Source organism: Miniopterus natalensis, chromosome 10, assembly GCF_054644295.1.
Source record: "Miniopterus natalensis isolate mMinNat1 chromosome 10, mMinNat1.hap1, whole genome shotgun sequence".
NCBI classification, from domain to species: domain Eukaryota; kingdom Metazoa; phylum Chordata; class Mammalia; order Chiroptera; family Miniopteridae; genus Miniopterus; species Miniopterus natalensis.
In genome coordinates, this window is record NC_142090.1 from 12,207,679 (window position 1) to 12,223,820 (window position 16,142).

Sequence of the window (16,142 nt, forward strand, 5' to 3'; positions counted from 1 at the left end):
TGGTATAAATTTAATTTTTGGTAGAATTCATCAGTGAACCCACCTGGGCCTGGTGATCTCTCTTTTGGCAAGATATTACTGATTCAAATTTTTAAATTCAGATTGTCTACTTCTTCTTGCATGGATTTTGGCAGATTTTGTCTTTCAAGGAATTGGTCCCTCTCATCTAGGTTTGTGGGCCAAGAGCTATTCATAATATTCCCTTATCCTTTTAATGTCTGTGGGATCAGTACTGGTGGCCCCTCTTTCATTTCTGATATTAGTCCTTTGTCTTTTTTTCTTAACATTGGTAGAATATAAATTTTATTGACAATGGAATATTCACCATTAAACAATGAGCTATCAAGCCATAAAAAAAAAAAAAGGATAGAATTTACATGCATATTACTAAGTGAGAGCCACCAATCTGAAAAGGCTACACACTAATATGATTCTAACTGTATGGTATTCTGAAAAAGGCAAAACTGTGGAGACAGTAAAAAGATCGGTGGCTGCGCAGGGTTAGAAGGCAGAGCATACAGAATTTTTAGGGCAGTGAAACTACTTTGTATGATACTATAATAATGGATATATTCCATCATACATTTGTCCAAACCCATAGAATGTACACCACCAAGAGTAAACCCTAATGTAAATATGAACTTTAGATAATATCAATTTAGGCTCATCAGTTGTAACAAATGTATCATCCTGGTGGGCTACGGTGATAATGGGGAGGCTATGGATGTGTGGGGGCCAGGGAGTACAGTATATGGAAAATCTCTACCTCCTGCTCCATATTTCTATGACCCTAAAACATCTCTAAAAACTTCTCTTTGGACCATCTTTGGCTACTGAAAATGTTGAGTAGACTATGCAACCTCAGTCTTTCTAGGTCCTCTTGCTACCATGACCTAATCAGGCTTGTGGCCTAAGCACTGCTCCTGCATGATCCTCACTCCTAGCCTCGTCCTGTAACATACGCCATTGCTGACCTGCGGTTCCAGGCTGGGTTAACACTCTTCTCGTTTACCCCCTCCATCCTGCCTAATTTGCTTGACACACCTGTTCCCTTGTGGTGTCCTTCAGGAATCTCGCCAGTGCTCACTGTTGCATGAATGACAAACTGTGAGGCCCTCTACTTGCTTCCACGCAGATAAATGGCTGGAGCTATACATTCATCAGCTCTAAGGGAAACTGCACATCTCATCTTTTACATTGCTGCTAAATTTTGAGAAGTAAAACCACGATTTGAACCATAGTCTATGCATTCCAGTGTCTTTTTGTGCCATGCTTTTGCTCAAATCTTAGCACTTTACTATGCATGATTTTATTCTGTAATTATTTTTGTCACGTCTGTCTTATATGTACAATTATACAGTAATCTTCTAGTGGGGAGAAATGTCTTTTAAAAAAAATCACCAGTGGTTTCTAGAACACTATAGATATAACAGAAATCCAGGAAATGTTTGTTGACTAATTCATTCAAGTGCCTAGTCGGGACATTAAAGTCAGTGAGAGTACAGGTCATTCCTTCCTGAGCTCTTAGGGGTGTTTTTTGGTGTTGCATCAATAAATCATTTTGGAAGAAGTCAAAAGTTTAGAGATTCCCCCCCCCATCTTGATAAAAATGAAATATAAGTACCTAAGAAAATTTTAAATCTGCTAGCTTTTCTCCAGATTTTTTTGTTTGTTAATCCTTTCCCAAGGATAATTTTTTCATTGATTTTTAGAGAGAGAGAGAGACAGATGTAAGAGAGACATATGGATTGGTTGCATCCCGCATGCGGCCCAACTGGGGTTAGGGGTCTAACCTGCAACCCAGGTACGTGCCCTTTACTGGGAATCGAACCTGCGACCCTTCAGTGCATGGGCCAACACAAACCACTGCACCACACTGGCCAGGGCTCCAGATTTCTTTTTATATGTCTGAAAGATGTTCCCACTAAAGAAGATGGGATACCTAGGATTGGTAGTGTAGTATATGCATATGCATGTGTAGGGAGAGGAACAGTGACAGAGGGGTGGGGAGGGCTTTTCTCTCTCCTTTTTAATAGGTGAGCATGTCATCTTTCATCCACAGTTTTCAGAGCAGCAAAGAGCTAGATTATTTCTGCCTCTGGAACTGCAAATGGAAGGCGGGTGGTCCATCATTCTAATTTCGTTGCTCATCCTCATTTTGAGTCAGATGGGGGAGGGCTGTCTGCACGGAGCTCTGCTGGTTGGATTCCTCAGCTTGAAGACTCTTGCCTTTGATAATATTTGCATCCTTCGCAAAACTTGAGGAAGCAACTTCCCATTCGCTGCTGACAGGTTTCATGTCTTTAGTCTTCATGGCTTTGATTTGAGAGCGTGTTTTCCTTTTCTTGTGCCCTTTGAGAGGTGACAGGCTTTCACATGACCTCTGGGACACAGACTGGAGCAATTCTGGAGAGCTTGACATAAGGTGCCTTTGGCTTATAAAAGGGAGATGTCTGGGTGGTGCCCAAGATGCACTGTATCTCTTTATGTTTATATAAGTAGCTGGGTTTAGTCTAGAAAAGAAAGAAAATGCGTGAGTTTTTGCCCAGCATGTTCCCTAGGTATTTGTAATAGGGTAAGTCTATTTTTCTTCCCTCAAGACTTTTACCACTGCATCTCTGGTCATGATTTTTCAGCATTACTCCAATTCTGCATTCTACATGCCTAGAGGCTATGTTTATTTGGATACCTGCCCTGACCCCAGGCTTCCTGATATAATGGTCACTCTGGGCCTCAGCTCCTTGCTTATACATCTAGTGAAAGGAAATTCTCTCTAAGTTTTCACAAATCTGTTTATTCTATTAGAATGAACTCAGTGTACACACTATAAGTTTTTCCTATGGTCAGTAAAAAGATCACTGTAAGTCCAAGAAAGGGAAGTTTTCCTCAAGAGAGAGGGTTTGGTAAATTACAAGTTGCAGCCGCTTAAAGTCCCTCAGTCTCCTTTAGAATTCCATTTTTTACCACAAACTTTCAACTATATTTTTAATTAAAACTTTAATTTTGAGAAGCACAATAATATAACCAGGATATTGCCATTGGTATCATCAAGGTACAGAACAGTTTCCTCATGTTTACCTTTTATAGACATAACTGCTTTCCTCCCTGCCCAGCCCCTCCTTCACTCCTGGCAATCATTAACCTGTTGTCTGAATTCCATAATTTTATCACCTCAAAGAATGTTATATAAGCACAATCCTAAGTGTGTAACCTCTGGGGCCGGCTTTTTTCACCCAGCACAGCCCTCTGCAGATTGACTCAGGTTGTTCTGTGTCTGAGCCGAGCCCAGGGCCTGGATGTACTACAGTGTTAATCATTCCTCTACTGAAGGACATGTGGATTGTTCCCATTTTGAGGCTATTCCAAGGAAAACTGCTATAAACATTGGTGTACAGGCTTTTGTGTGAACGTGTTTTCATTTCTCTGGGATTAATGTGCAGGAGAGCAATTTCTGGGTTCTATGGCAGTTAGAGTTATATGGGTGGTTTTTAAAGAAACCATCAAACTGTTCCCCAGAGTGACCGCACATTGACATTCCCAGCAGCAACGTGGGAGTGCTGCAGTTTCTCCGCACCCTCGGCACATCCCGTGTTATCACTGTTTTTGTTTTGGCCATTCTGATAGTGTGTAGCTATCTCATTGTGGTTTTAATTTGCATTTCCCTAATGGCTCATGATGTGGAACATCTTTTTGCGTGGTTGTGTGACCTCTGTATGTTCTGTTTGGTGTAATGGGTCCATATGTTTTGCTCATTTTCTGAATGAAGTATTTGTTTTCTTACTGTTACATTTTGAAACTTCTTTAATCTAGATACTAGTCTCTTATTTATATGGTTTGCAAATATTTCCTATTTTATAGTTGTCTTTTTACCCTCTTAACTGGATCTTTTGAAGGGCAAACACAGTTATTTTGATGAAGTCTAACGTATCCATTTTTCTTTATGGATTATGCTTTTGGTGTAAAGTATAACTTTTTGCCCAACTCTTATGAAGAGTTTCTATTTTTTTTTTAACCCTCACGCGAGGATATTTTTTCCATTGCTTTTCAGAGAGAGTGGGAGGGAGAGAGAGAGAGAAACATCGATGTGAGAGACACACATCGATTGGTTGCCTCCTGCTCACATCCTGACACGGGTCAGGGATAGAGCCTGCAACTGAGGTCCGTGCCGTTGGCCGGAGTCAAACCCGGGACCCTTCCGTCCGAGGGCCGACGCTCTAACCACTGAGCAAAACCAGCCAAGGCAAGAGTTCCTATTTTTTCCTAAAAGTTTTATAGGTTTATGCTGTATAGTTATGTCCATGATCCATTTTAAATTATCATTATTTTTTTTGTATAAGAAACGAGTTTAGGTTAAGTTTCATATTTTTGGCCTATGGATGTCTAATTGTTCCAACAGCATTGGTTGAAAATTCTCTCTCTCCTTCATTGAATTGCTTTTGCATTGTTGTCAAAATTGGTCAAGCATATCTGTATGGGTCTATTTCTGGGCTCTCTATTTGGTTCTATTAATATATATGTTTATTCCTCTAATACTACACTCTCTTATTACAGTAACTATATAAAAGGTGTTGAAATCAGATAGACTGTTTTTTTCTACTTTATTCTTTTTCAAAATTGTTTCTTTTTTTTCTTTGGTTCTTATAAACCATGCTGAAATGAACATCACTACAGAAATCTTTTAGCCCTTACCTAGCTTTACCCCCCTTAGGATCAATTTCTAAAGGTTTAATTTCTTATAAAAATGAATGTAGATATTAAGGATTTTTCATTTGTACTGTTGGGTTGTCTTCCAGAAACTCCCTAAGTTTACATTCCAACAATTAGTGAATGAATTCTTCCACTGAGAGGCAAAAATGAGTAGCATTTCATTATTGTTTTAATTTGCCCTCTTGGGATTTAAGTGAGATTGAACATTTTAAAATGTTCATTGGCCATGTTTTTTTTTTTCTTCCTTTGTGAATTTCTGGTTCATCGCCTTTGCTCATTTTCCTATTGAAATATTCATAATTTTGTCATTGATTTGTAGGCTATTTTTGAGTATTAAGTATATGAGTCCTCTGTCTTTCATTTTTATTATAAAGAGAAATTTTGAAGTGTAGTGACGAAAGACTTTGGAGTGAGAATGCGGTTGAATCCAATTCTGCTACCTACTGACTATGTGACCTTGGACAAATTACTTAACCTCTTTGTATCTCAGTCTCCTTATGTGTAGGATGTAAAATGTGTGTGTGTGCACATGTAAACATGGACCCATGTCTAGCACATAGAAAGCAGTTTTTTTGGTTTTGTTAATTCTCATCAGAGGATATTTTTTCCATTGATTTTTAGAGAGAGTGGAAGGGAGGGAGGGGAGAGAGAGAGAAACATTGATGTGAGAGGCACATATCAAGTGGTTGCCTCCTGCTTTCATTCGGACCAGGGCTGGGGATTGAACCTGCAACCCAGGTATGTGCCCTTGACTGAGAATCTGTGCATGGGCTGATGCCCTAACCACTAAGCCACACTGGCCAGGGCACAGAAAGTAGTTTTTGAAAATTTGCTGAAAATATAAGTATATTTATTATTTTCAGCTTATCATTTTTATTTTATTTATATAGGTTTCCTTTTTGCCTTAGTTTTGGTTTTATTTTTTTTTATCTTTAATAAAAAGAAATCCAGTCTCATCCTTCCTGTTTTTCTCTGAGTATCAAAAGCTGAAGTAACTCAGGTTAATTATTTCTAATTCTGGTTGCCCCCTAAGCTTATAAAGTTTAAACACACCTGAGAAATCTCAAGTCAGACTATGGCCATACTTTATGTATACCTGATTCACAGATCCAAATTAATGAGCGGTTTCATGCACATAAACAATATCATGAGGCCAGACAACTTACTCTTGCACAAGCCAAGGCTTTCTTATGGCTTTCGGCCTTTGTCCCTGCGTGCAATGCAGTGTATGCACCATTTTAATTAATTAATTAATTTACTTATTTATCTATTTTTATTAAGAATTTTTAATGTTGACATAATTGCAAGTATCCCCCTCTCTGCCGCCCTTTGCCCACCTGTGATTCTTAGGATAATGAATTAATTAGCTGTGCTTCCTTAAAAAAGAATGTAGTGAATAGTTAAGGATGACAAAATTGTATTGACTTACTGCTGCTGGATTTGGAAGTCGGTTCTTGGATTGAACATCTGTTTTATCTGAGTGGTTTGCATATTTTTAGTGCTATCCATGATAGGAATCAAATACTGCAGTATCTCTTCAGTCTGAGCTATTCTTTTATCCCTGTAGATTCTTTTTTCATCATCTGTCCAATTTACACCAGTCTTCTTGCTTTGGAAAGATGTAGATTGTTTCATTTTGCTTTTTAGGTTGTTACGCAGATCTGGGGGGCGACCACAAAAATATGTTTAGATATGGAGACTGAAATGATTCAACAAGTACTTATTGAGCCTTATGTGCTAAGAATTCTATCTAAAAATTCTTACCCACCTGAAGCTTATTCTTTAAGTATAGGGGCAGAAAAGCAGCAAATGAACACGTAAAATATATAGTATGTTAGATAATGATGATGTTTATGGGGCAGCATACAGCTGGGCAAGGAAACAAGGGATTCTTGGGGAAAGGTTGATTTCTGTTTTTAAAAAGGGGTTTGGAGCCCGGCTGGGCGTGGCTCAGCAGTTAAGCGTCGACCTAGGATCCAGGCGATCGGGGTTCGATTCCCGGTCAGGGCACATGCCCGAGTTGCGGGCTGCAGCCAATCAATGACTCTCTCATCATTGATGTTTTTATCTCTCTCTCCCCTTCCTTTCCTCTCTCTGAAATCAATAAAGATATATTAAAAAAATAAAAATAAAAAGGGGTTTGGAGAAGGCCTCCCTGTGACGCCGTGTTATGGGAGCCAGGGAGAGAGTCAGGCAGCTTTCACGGGAAAGAACATTCTCGGCAAGGGGAACAGTAAGTGCAAAGGCACTGAGCTAGGAGCATGGTAGTGTGTTCAAGATGGCACAGCACAAGGGGAAAGAGGTGAGAGCTCAGAGAGGTCTACGGGGGCTCAGTTTACATAGGGCCACAGAGGCTACTGTAAGGACTTCGATTTTTACTGAGTATGAAATGGGGAGTAACTGCAAGGCTTTGAGCAGAGGAGGGTCACATCATAGATTTGTTTCGACAGGATCATGCTGTTGCTGAGGTAAGAACAGATTAAACAGGGTCAAGGTTGGACAAGCAGGAAGGTTACTGAAATAGTAACATTATCTCTTGGAAGGTTAGTGCAATAATCCAGGAGAGAGGATGACAGCTTGGCCCAGGGTGATGGCCATGGCCAGAAGGGTGAGAAGTGTGCGTGTGGGATCCTAGATATATTTTGGGGTTTTCTGATGAATTAGCTGTGGGTGAGAGAAGAAGACTCAGTGGTGGCTCCAAAGCTTTTGATCTGACAAAAGAATGGAGATATGAGGAAAACTGTGGGACGTGCACGTTAGAAACCCCATTTGTTAGATGATATGAAGGGAATTATTACTTATTTTGTTAATTGTTATAATAAAAGTATAACATTTTTTAAAAGTATTTATCAAACTGCTCTAAAAATAGTCTGTTTAAAAAGTACTTCCTCTACTCCACACCCATTAAGGTGGCAACTATCCAAAAACCCAGAACAGATTCAGCAATGGCAAAGACGCGGATAAAATTAGAACCTTGTGAACTGTTGGTGGGAGTGGAAAATGGTACATCCGCTGTGGACAATACTAGCATGGTGGGGCTGCAAAAATTAAAATAGAGCTACCTTATGGTCCAGCAATTCCACTTCTGGGTAAATGACCCTCATATTGGAAGCAGAGTCTCAAAAAGTTTTTGTTCATAGCAGCATTACTCACAACAGCCAAAAGGTGGAAGCAACTCAAGTGCCCACTGACGAATGAATGGATAAAAAATGTGGTACACATATAATGGAATATCTATTCAGCCCTAAAACACGAAGGAAACTGACACCTGCAACTGAACCTTGAGGACATTAAGCTAGTAACCAAAAGACAAAGACTGTTCTCATCTTCCAAGTACTGATGCCATTAGTATGAGCTCCCTAGAGTAGTCAAGTCATGGGGAAAAGTAGGGTAGCTGCCGGGGCCCAGGGGAGGGAGGGATGTGAGATGCTGTCTAATGGGTATGGAGTTTCAGTTTTGAAAGATGAAAAGACTTCCGGAGATTGTGTGCACAAGAAAGTGAATGTATGTAACACTGCTGGACTTTATACTTAAAAATAGTTAAGATGGTGCATTGTAACACAATTAAAAATTCAATATATAGAAAGGAGAGGGGGAAACAAGAACCCAGAGTGGAGCATGAAGGAAGACTAGTCAACATTTTAAAGGATATGGCAGCAGTATTTACAATTATAATGCCTAAACTGTCATGTAGACAGCATAAGAAAAGTAGAATATGCTTAGAATAAAAGAAATACATTAGAATTTGAAAAAATTATTTAGAGATATATAATTGAACTATTTATGGGCAAAAAGATATGATTTGCTGGATTTGCTTTAAATACTTTAGCAAAAAAAAGTGGTGGGACTATAGATGAAACAAGACTAGCGAGATGTTGATAATTATTAATGGTGGATGATGGACACCTGTGGGTTCATTACTCTAGGCTCTCTACTTTTATGTTTGAAATTTCTACAATAAAACTTTTTTAGAAAAGGAATTAGCCTTTACTAAAAAGAAAGGAAGCGAGTGCCTTAAGCACTCATTGCATTAGCTGGCCTTGAAAGATAATGAACGAGGGAACATATGACACAGCGTCCAGCAATGCCTGCAACGGAAATGAAGTCAACAAACATTCACTGAATGCTTATCATGTGTCTGGCATTATACTTGGTTTATTAAACAGGCATGAAAACTATAGTCCTTGTCATTAATATGCTAACAGGACTAGAGAGAGAAAAGTAAAGCATCAATCAGAGTATATATTTCTACAGAGATAAGGCAGGGAACTTAATACAGAATTGCAGAAGTGGGACTTCAACTACTACTTGGGGATGGGTAAGGAAAGCTTCCTAATTCCCAGATCTGTCTTGATGAATAAGAACGCATCATGTAAGTTACTTTTCTGTGTCTGGCTTCTTTTACTTGGCACAGTGATTCTCAGTTATCCATGCTGTGTCAGCAGCTCACTGCTTCTTCATTCTGTGGTACTGAGAGGCATCAATAACAGAGATATTGGTGCTGAACTAAGGAAACTGAAGCAGTAATAAAAAAAACAGCCACAAGGAGATACTGGGAATTAGTGAATTAAATATTTTTTTTTCAAGGCAAGCATTTTTCAGCGTTGGGAATAAAATGGCTATTAATTATCCCTGTTTACAAAAGCAGTTCCTCCAAATCCTGATTCCATAGGATTTATTAATGACGATACAGTGAAAGCCACATTTGCATTTATTAAAATCTGAAAAATAAAAATAAAAAAACCTTCTGTTGGTATCCTTTTCTTCTCAGTCCAACTGGGAGCTTGTTTGCTCAGGGCACACTTCAAGGGCGTCACTTTGAAGCAGTCTCCATACAAATCAGGGCTCTTGGGCTGAATTCTTTCCTGGATTGGTCTCTTACCGGTTTCTAAAAAATGTCTTTGTTGGTCTTCGCTAAGCCTCTCAGTCATACTTTGGGAGCTGAAAGATATTGGGCACTCTATCAACAGTGAACCATCTATCAAGAGCACTGTCATACCATCGTGTACTTGTAGGTTACAACTGCAGCACGCAAAGGATCCTTAGAGATGTTACCCTCCTGGGGCTCCCACCAGCCCTGCGACACAGGAGGACGGCCAATGCTACCTTCCGTCTTACGTCAGAGGGGATGTGAGAGGATGCCAGGGAATTCGGGAGACTAAGCTACTTGCTTTCAAGATCGAACAGCTAATACGAGGGAGGGGCAGGTCTAGGATTCACATCTAATTTCAGTACTTTTTCTATCACTCTCTCTTATCTTGATATATCATTTGATTTCTTTCCTTAGATATGATAATATATTTTTAAAATTTAAGTCTTAGTTTAAATCAATCAATTCTAGATCCAAGTACAGGTATGCCCAAGATGGTTTCTTACTTTATTTTTTAAGTTTTGGGGGCTCCTGGCTACATATTTCAACAGAAGCCATTTTTATTGAACAGAAACCAAGTTCTGTTAGACACTGTCAGTCTGTTCTCAAATACTTACCTGCTCCACAGTTCCGATGGTTGTCCAGATTATGCCTAAGAAGGGAAACTTGCCAAGGGAGCTAGTGGTATCAGATTACTGGTTTAGACACAACTACAAAGTTTATTTCTGTTACCCCTGACTTCTCTTTCTAGTATTCCTTTTTCAGTTTTTAGGTAGTAGTATCAGCCCTACGTGACCAGTGCTCCAACTGCTAGTACGGACAGTAAAACATTTGATGGTCGTTCATTCTAAAGTGCTAAGTAATTATCTTATGACAGACCTATTTCTTTTTAAAAAGAGAAACTCAGATAATGCAAGGACAAAATGCATAGAAATAAATGCCTGTAGATTTTAAGGCATTTATTGGCGATAGTTTGGGGATATTAAAATCTTAGAACTCTTCAAAACACATTACATGGGCACTCATATATATAAAACTGACCTAGTCACAGATACTAGACAGAATATAAGGAGATATCAGATTAGCAATTGTTATCAAAGTGTGACTTTTACCTGTTTTTTAAATTCAAAATCAAAATCTTATAAAACAGAGAAAAAGGAGTCAGGTAGTAGTTCTCCTACCGCAAGTATCTTTTTAGAAGCCAGGAAGGGACTGGTCTAGGCATTTTCACTAAAAAAAAAAATATACCATAAAATTTCTGAACTTAGATTTTTAAGATTAACAAAACTTAAATGTTTTACTTTCTTGACAATTATCTCATATATTTAATGGCTAACTTAATTGAGCTTACCTTCAATTAATCTGTCATTGTCTCATTCAGACATATGAAATATGTTAGTGCATATTCCACTTGGAAGCCTTTTAATTAAAGTGTTTCAACAGAATAGCAAACAGTAGAAATGCCTATCTAATGACTGTCAAAAATTGAGAACTGATTCTATGTATGTTAGGATCTATGAAGGACATCTACATGCATAATAGGGTGACTAACTTTTTATTTTTTTTAAATTTATTGTTGAAAGTATTACAGATGTCCCCTTTTCCCCCCCATTGATCCCCCCTGCACCCGCCTGCTCCCCCCACCCCCCAGGCATTCACCACAATATTGTCTGTGTCCATGGATTATGCATATATGCATATAAGTTATTAGGTTAATCTCTCCCCTTACCCTCCCCCATACCGCCGACTTCCCTCTGAGATTTGTCAGTCTGATCCATGCTTCTATGTCTCCGGATCTATTTTGTCCATCATAGTCTACATATGAGTGAGACCATGTGATACTTATCTTTCTCTGCCTGGCTTATTTCACTTAGCATAATACTCTCCAGTTCCATCCATACTATCCCAAAGAGTACGAGATTCTTCCTCTTTACAGCCACATAGTATTCCATGGTGTAAATGTCCCACAGCTTTTTTATCCACTCATCTGCTGATGGGCACTTGGGCTGTTTCCAGATCTTAGCTATTGTAAATTGCACTGCTGTGAACATAGGGGGGCATAAGTTCTGATTGGTGTTTCGGGTTCCTTAGGATCTATTCCTAGAAGTGGGATCACTGGGTCAAATGGCAGGTCAATTTTTAATCTTTTGAGAAAACTCCATACTGTTTTCCATAGTGGCTGCACAAGTCTGCATTCCCACCAGCAGTGTACCAGGGTTCCCTTTCTCCACACCCTCGCTAGCAGGTGTCATTTGTTGATTTGTTGATGGAGCCATTCTGAAAACAGGTGTAAGGTGATACCTCATTGTGGTTTTAATTTGCATCTCTGATGATTAGCGACATTGAGCATTTTTTCGTGTCTCTCGGCCATCTGTATGTCCTCTTTGGACAAGTGTCTATTTAGGTCCTTTGCTCATTTTTTAATTGGATTGTCTGTCTTCCTTTTGTTAAGTTGTATGAGTTCCTTATATAGTTTGGATATTAACCCTTTATCAGATGTGTCACTGGCAAATATGTTCTCCCATACAGTGGGCTCCCTTTTCATTCTGTTGGTTTCCTTTGCTGTGCAGAGGCTTTTTATTTTGATGTAGTGCCATTTGTTAATTTTCTCCTTTGTTTCTGTTGTCCTAGATGTATCGGATCGGCAAACATATTACTACGAGAGATGTCTGAGATTTTGCTGCCTACATTTTCTTCTAGGACTTTTATGGTTTCAAGTCCTACATTTAAGTCTTTTATCCATTGAGTTTATTTTTGTGTATGGTGTAAGTTGGTGGTCTAGTTTCATTTTTTGAATGTACCTGTTCAATTTTCACAACACCATTTATTGAAGAGACTGTCTTTACTCCATTGTAAATTCTTGCGTCCTTTGTCAAATACAAATTGAATGTAATGGGTTCACTGTTCTGCTCCACTGATCTATATGTCTGTTCTTGTGTCAGTACCAGGCTGTTTTAATTACAGTGGCTTTGTAGTATAACTTGTTATTTGGTATTGTGATGCCTCCAGCTTTCTTTTTTCTCAAGATTGCCATGGCTATTCAGGGTCTTTTTTGGTTTCATATAAATTTTTGAAGTGTTTGTTTTAGATCTGTGAAATATGCTGCTGGTATTTTAATAGGGATTGCACTGAATTTATAGATTGCTTTGGGTAGTATGGTCATTTTAATGATGTTAATTCTTCCAATCCATGAACAAGGTATATACTTCTACTTGATTATATCTACCTCTATCTCTTTTTGCAACATCCTGTAGTTTTCTGAGTATAGGTCTTTTATCTCTTTCATTAAGTTTATTCCTAAGTATCTTAATTTTTTGTTGCAGTGGTAAATGGGATTGTTCTTTTAGTTTCTCTGTGAGTTCATTATTGGTGTAAAAAACGGCATCGATATCTAGGTGTTAATTTTGTATCTTGCTACCTTGCTGAATTCATTTATTAAATCTAGTAGTTTTTTTGGTGTAGTCTTTAGGACTTTCTATGTAACAAAATCATGTCATCTGCAAATAATGAGTTTTACTTCCACCTTTCCAATTTGGATGCATTTCATGTTTTCTTCTTGTCTGACCAGTGTGGCAAGGACTTCTAGTACTATGTTGAATAAGAGTGGTGAAAGTGGACACCCTTGTCTTGTTCCTGTTCTTAGGGGAAATGCTTTTAGTTTTTGCCCATTGAGTATGATGTTGGCTGTAGGTTTGTCATACATGGCCTTTATTATGTTGAAGTATGATCTTTCTATTCCCACTTTGCTGAGGGTTTTTATCAAAAATGAGTGTTGGATTTTGTCATGCCTTTTCTGCATCTATTGATATGATCAGGTGAGTTTTGTCTTTCATTTTGTTTATGTGATGTATCACATTTATTGATTTGTGAATATTGTACCAGCCTTGCATCCCTGAATAAGTCCCACTTGGTCATGATGTATGATCTTTTTAATATATTGCTGGATCTGATTTGCTAATATTTTGTCGAGGATTTTAGCATTTATGTTCATCAGGGATACTGGCCTGTAATTTTCTTTGTAGTGTCTTTATCTGGTTTTGGAATTAGGCTAATGCTGGCCTCGTAAAAAGAGCTTGGAAGTGTTCCTTCCTCTTGGATTTTTTGGAATAGTTTGAGGAGGATAAGTGTTAGTTCTTTGAACGTTAGGTAAAACTCTCCTGTGAAGCTGTCGGGACCAGGGCTTTTGTGTGCTGGGAGTTTTTTGATTACAGCTTCAACTGCATCAGCAGTTATAGGCCTATTCAGGTTTTCGGACTCTTCCTGATTGAGTTTTGGAAGGTTGTATTTTTCTAGGAATTTGTCCATTTCGTCTTGTTGGCGTATAGTTGTTCATAGTATTTTCTTACAATCCTTTGTATTTCTATTTGGTCAGTTGTTACTTTACCTCTTTTGTTTCTGATTTTGTTTATTTGGGTTCTTACTCTTTGTTTCTTGATGAGTCTGGCTAAAGGTTCATCAATCTTGTTTATCTTTTCAAAGAACCAGCTCTTGGTTTCATTGATCTTTTGTATTGTTTTTTTAGTCCCTATGTCATTTATTTCTGCTGTGATCTTTATTATTTCCTTTCTTTTACTTACTCTGAGCTTTTCTTGTTCTCTTTCTAAATCTTTAAGTGGTAGGGTTAGATAGCTTATTAGAAGTTTTTTGTTTTTTGAGGTCAGCCTGTAGTGCTATGAACTTCCCTCTCAGGACTGCTTTCATTGTGTCCCATAGATTTGGGGTTGTTGTGTGTTCATTTTTGTTTCCAGGAAGTTTATGATTTCTTCCTTGATCTCTTTGATACCCATTCACTGTTTAATAACATGCTACTTAGCTTCCATGTGTTTGAATGTTTTTGTTTTATTATAGTTGATTTCTAATTTCATGCCATTATGATCTGAGAAGATGCTTGATATGATTTCAAGCTTCTTGAACTTGTAGAGACTTGCTTTATGTCCTAACATGTGGTCTATGTTTGAGAATGTCCCATGTGCACTTGAGAAGAATGTCTATTCTGCAGCTTTGGGGTGGAATGTTCTGTAAATGTTAATTAAATCCATCTGATCTAGTGTGTCACTTAGGGTCACTGTTTCCTTGTTGATTTTTTGTCTAGAAGACTTATCCAGTGAAGTCAGTGGGGTGATAAAGTCCCCTGCTATGACTATTGCTGTCGATCTCTCCCTTAAATTCCTCCTTGTTTTTTTTATACATTTAGGTGCTTCTATATTGGGTACATATATATGTTTGTCCGGGTTATATCCTCTTGTTGGATCAATCCCTTTAGGATTATGTAGTGACATTTATTGTCCCTTATGGTCTTCATTTTGAAGTCTATTTTGTCAGATATGAGTATTGCTACCCCAGCGTTTTTTTAATTTCCAACTGCATGGGAAACTTTTTTCTATTCCTTCACTCTCATCCTGTGTGTCTCTTTTGTTCTGAGGTGGGTCTCTTGTAGACAGCATATATTTGGGTCATGTTTTCTCATCCATTCAGCTACCCTATATCTTTTGATTGGAGCATTTAATTTGTTTACATTTAAGGTTATTATTGATAGGTACTTATCTATTGCCATTTTAATTCTTTATGCCTTTGTGTCTCTATTTCTACTTCTTATGACAGTATAGTCCCTTTAATATTTCTTGCAATGCTGGTTTGGTGGTGATAAACTCCTTTAGCCTTTTTTTGTCTGGGAAGCTCTTTATTTTACCACCTATTTTTAATGATAGCCTTGCTGGATGTAGTCTTGGTTTCAGATCTTTCCTGTTCATTACCTTGAATACTTCATGCCATTTCCTTCTGGCCTGTAGAGTTTCTGATGAGATATCAGTTGACAGCCTTATGGGAGCTCCTTTGTAGGTAACAGATTGCTTTTCTCTAGCTTCCTTTAAGATTTTCTTTGTCTTGAATTTTTGGCATTTTAATTATGTTTCTGGGCATGGGCCTCTTTGGGTTCTTCTTGCTTGGGACTCTCTGTGCCTCCTGAACTTGTGTGACTTTTTCCTTCACCAGGTTAGGGAAGTTTTTTGCCATTCTTTTTTCTTTTTTTTTAAAATCTATTGATTTCAGAGAGAAGAAGGGAGAGGGGAGAGTCAGAAACATCAATGATGAGAGAGTCATCACTGATAGACTGCCTCCTGCAGGCCCCCCACTGGTGATCGAGCCCGTAACCCGGGCATGCGCTCTGACCAGGAATGGAACCGCAATCTCCTGGATCTTAGGTCGATGCTCAACTGCTGAGCCATGCCCACCCGGGCTCTGTCATTATTTTTTCAAACAGATTCTCTATCCATTCCTTATTATCTTCCCCTTTTGGCACTCCTATGATGCAAATATTATGTTTCATGTTGTCCCACAGCTCCCTTAAACTGCCCTCTTGTTTTTGCATCTGATTTTTTTCTACCGTCTCTCATTCAGTGATCCGATCCTCAGCTTTCTCTAATCTGCTATTTATTCCTTCCAATGTATTCTTTATGCTATGTTATTCTTAATTTCCTTCATAGTTTCCCTATCTTTTCTCATCATTCTTAAAATCAGTATTCTGAACTCTGTATCTGATAGACTGCTTATCTCCAGTTCATTTAGC

General features: G+C 38.4%; 1 protein-coding gene across 1 annotated transcript in view; it reads right to left on the minus strand.

Moving 5' to 3' along the window:
- Positions 1-1,052: 1,052 nt before the first annotated feature.
- The window catches only part of AGBL3 (AGBL carboxypeptidase 3), a 57,799-nt gene continuing 42,709 nt past the window's right edge, over positions 1,053-16,142 (minus strand). Inside the window, 3 exon segments of the mRNA XM_087821326.1 lie at positions 1,053-2,513; positions 6,137-6,368; positions 9,452-9,748. Of these exon segments, the coding sequence (XP_087677452.1) occupies positions 2,087-2,513; positions 6,137-6,368; positions 9,452-9,748 (956 nt within the window). The 3' untranslated portion in view covers positions 1,053-2,086.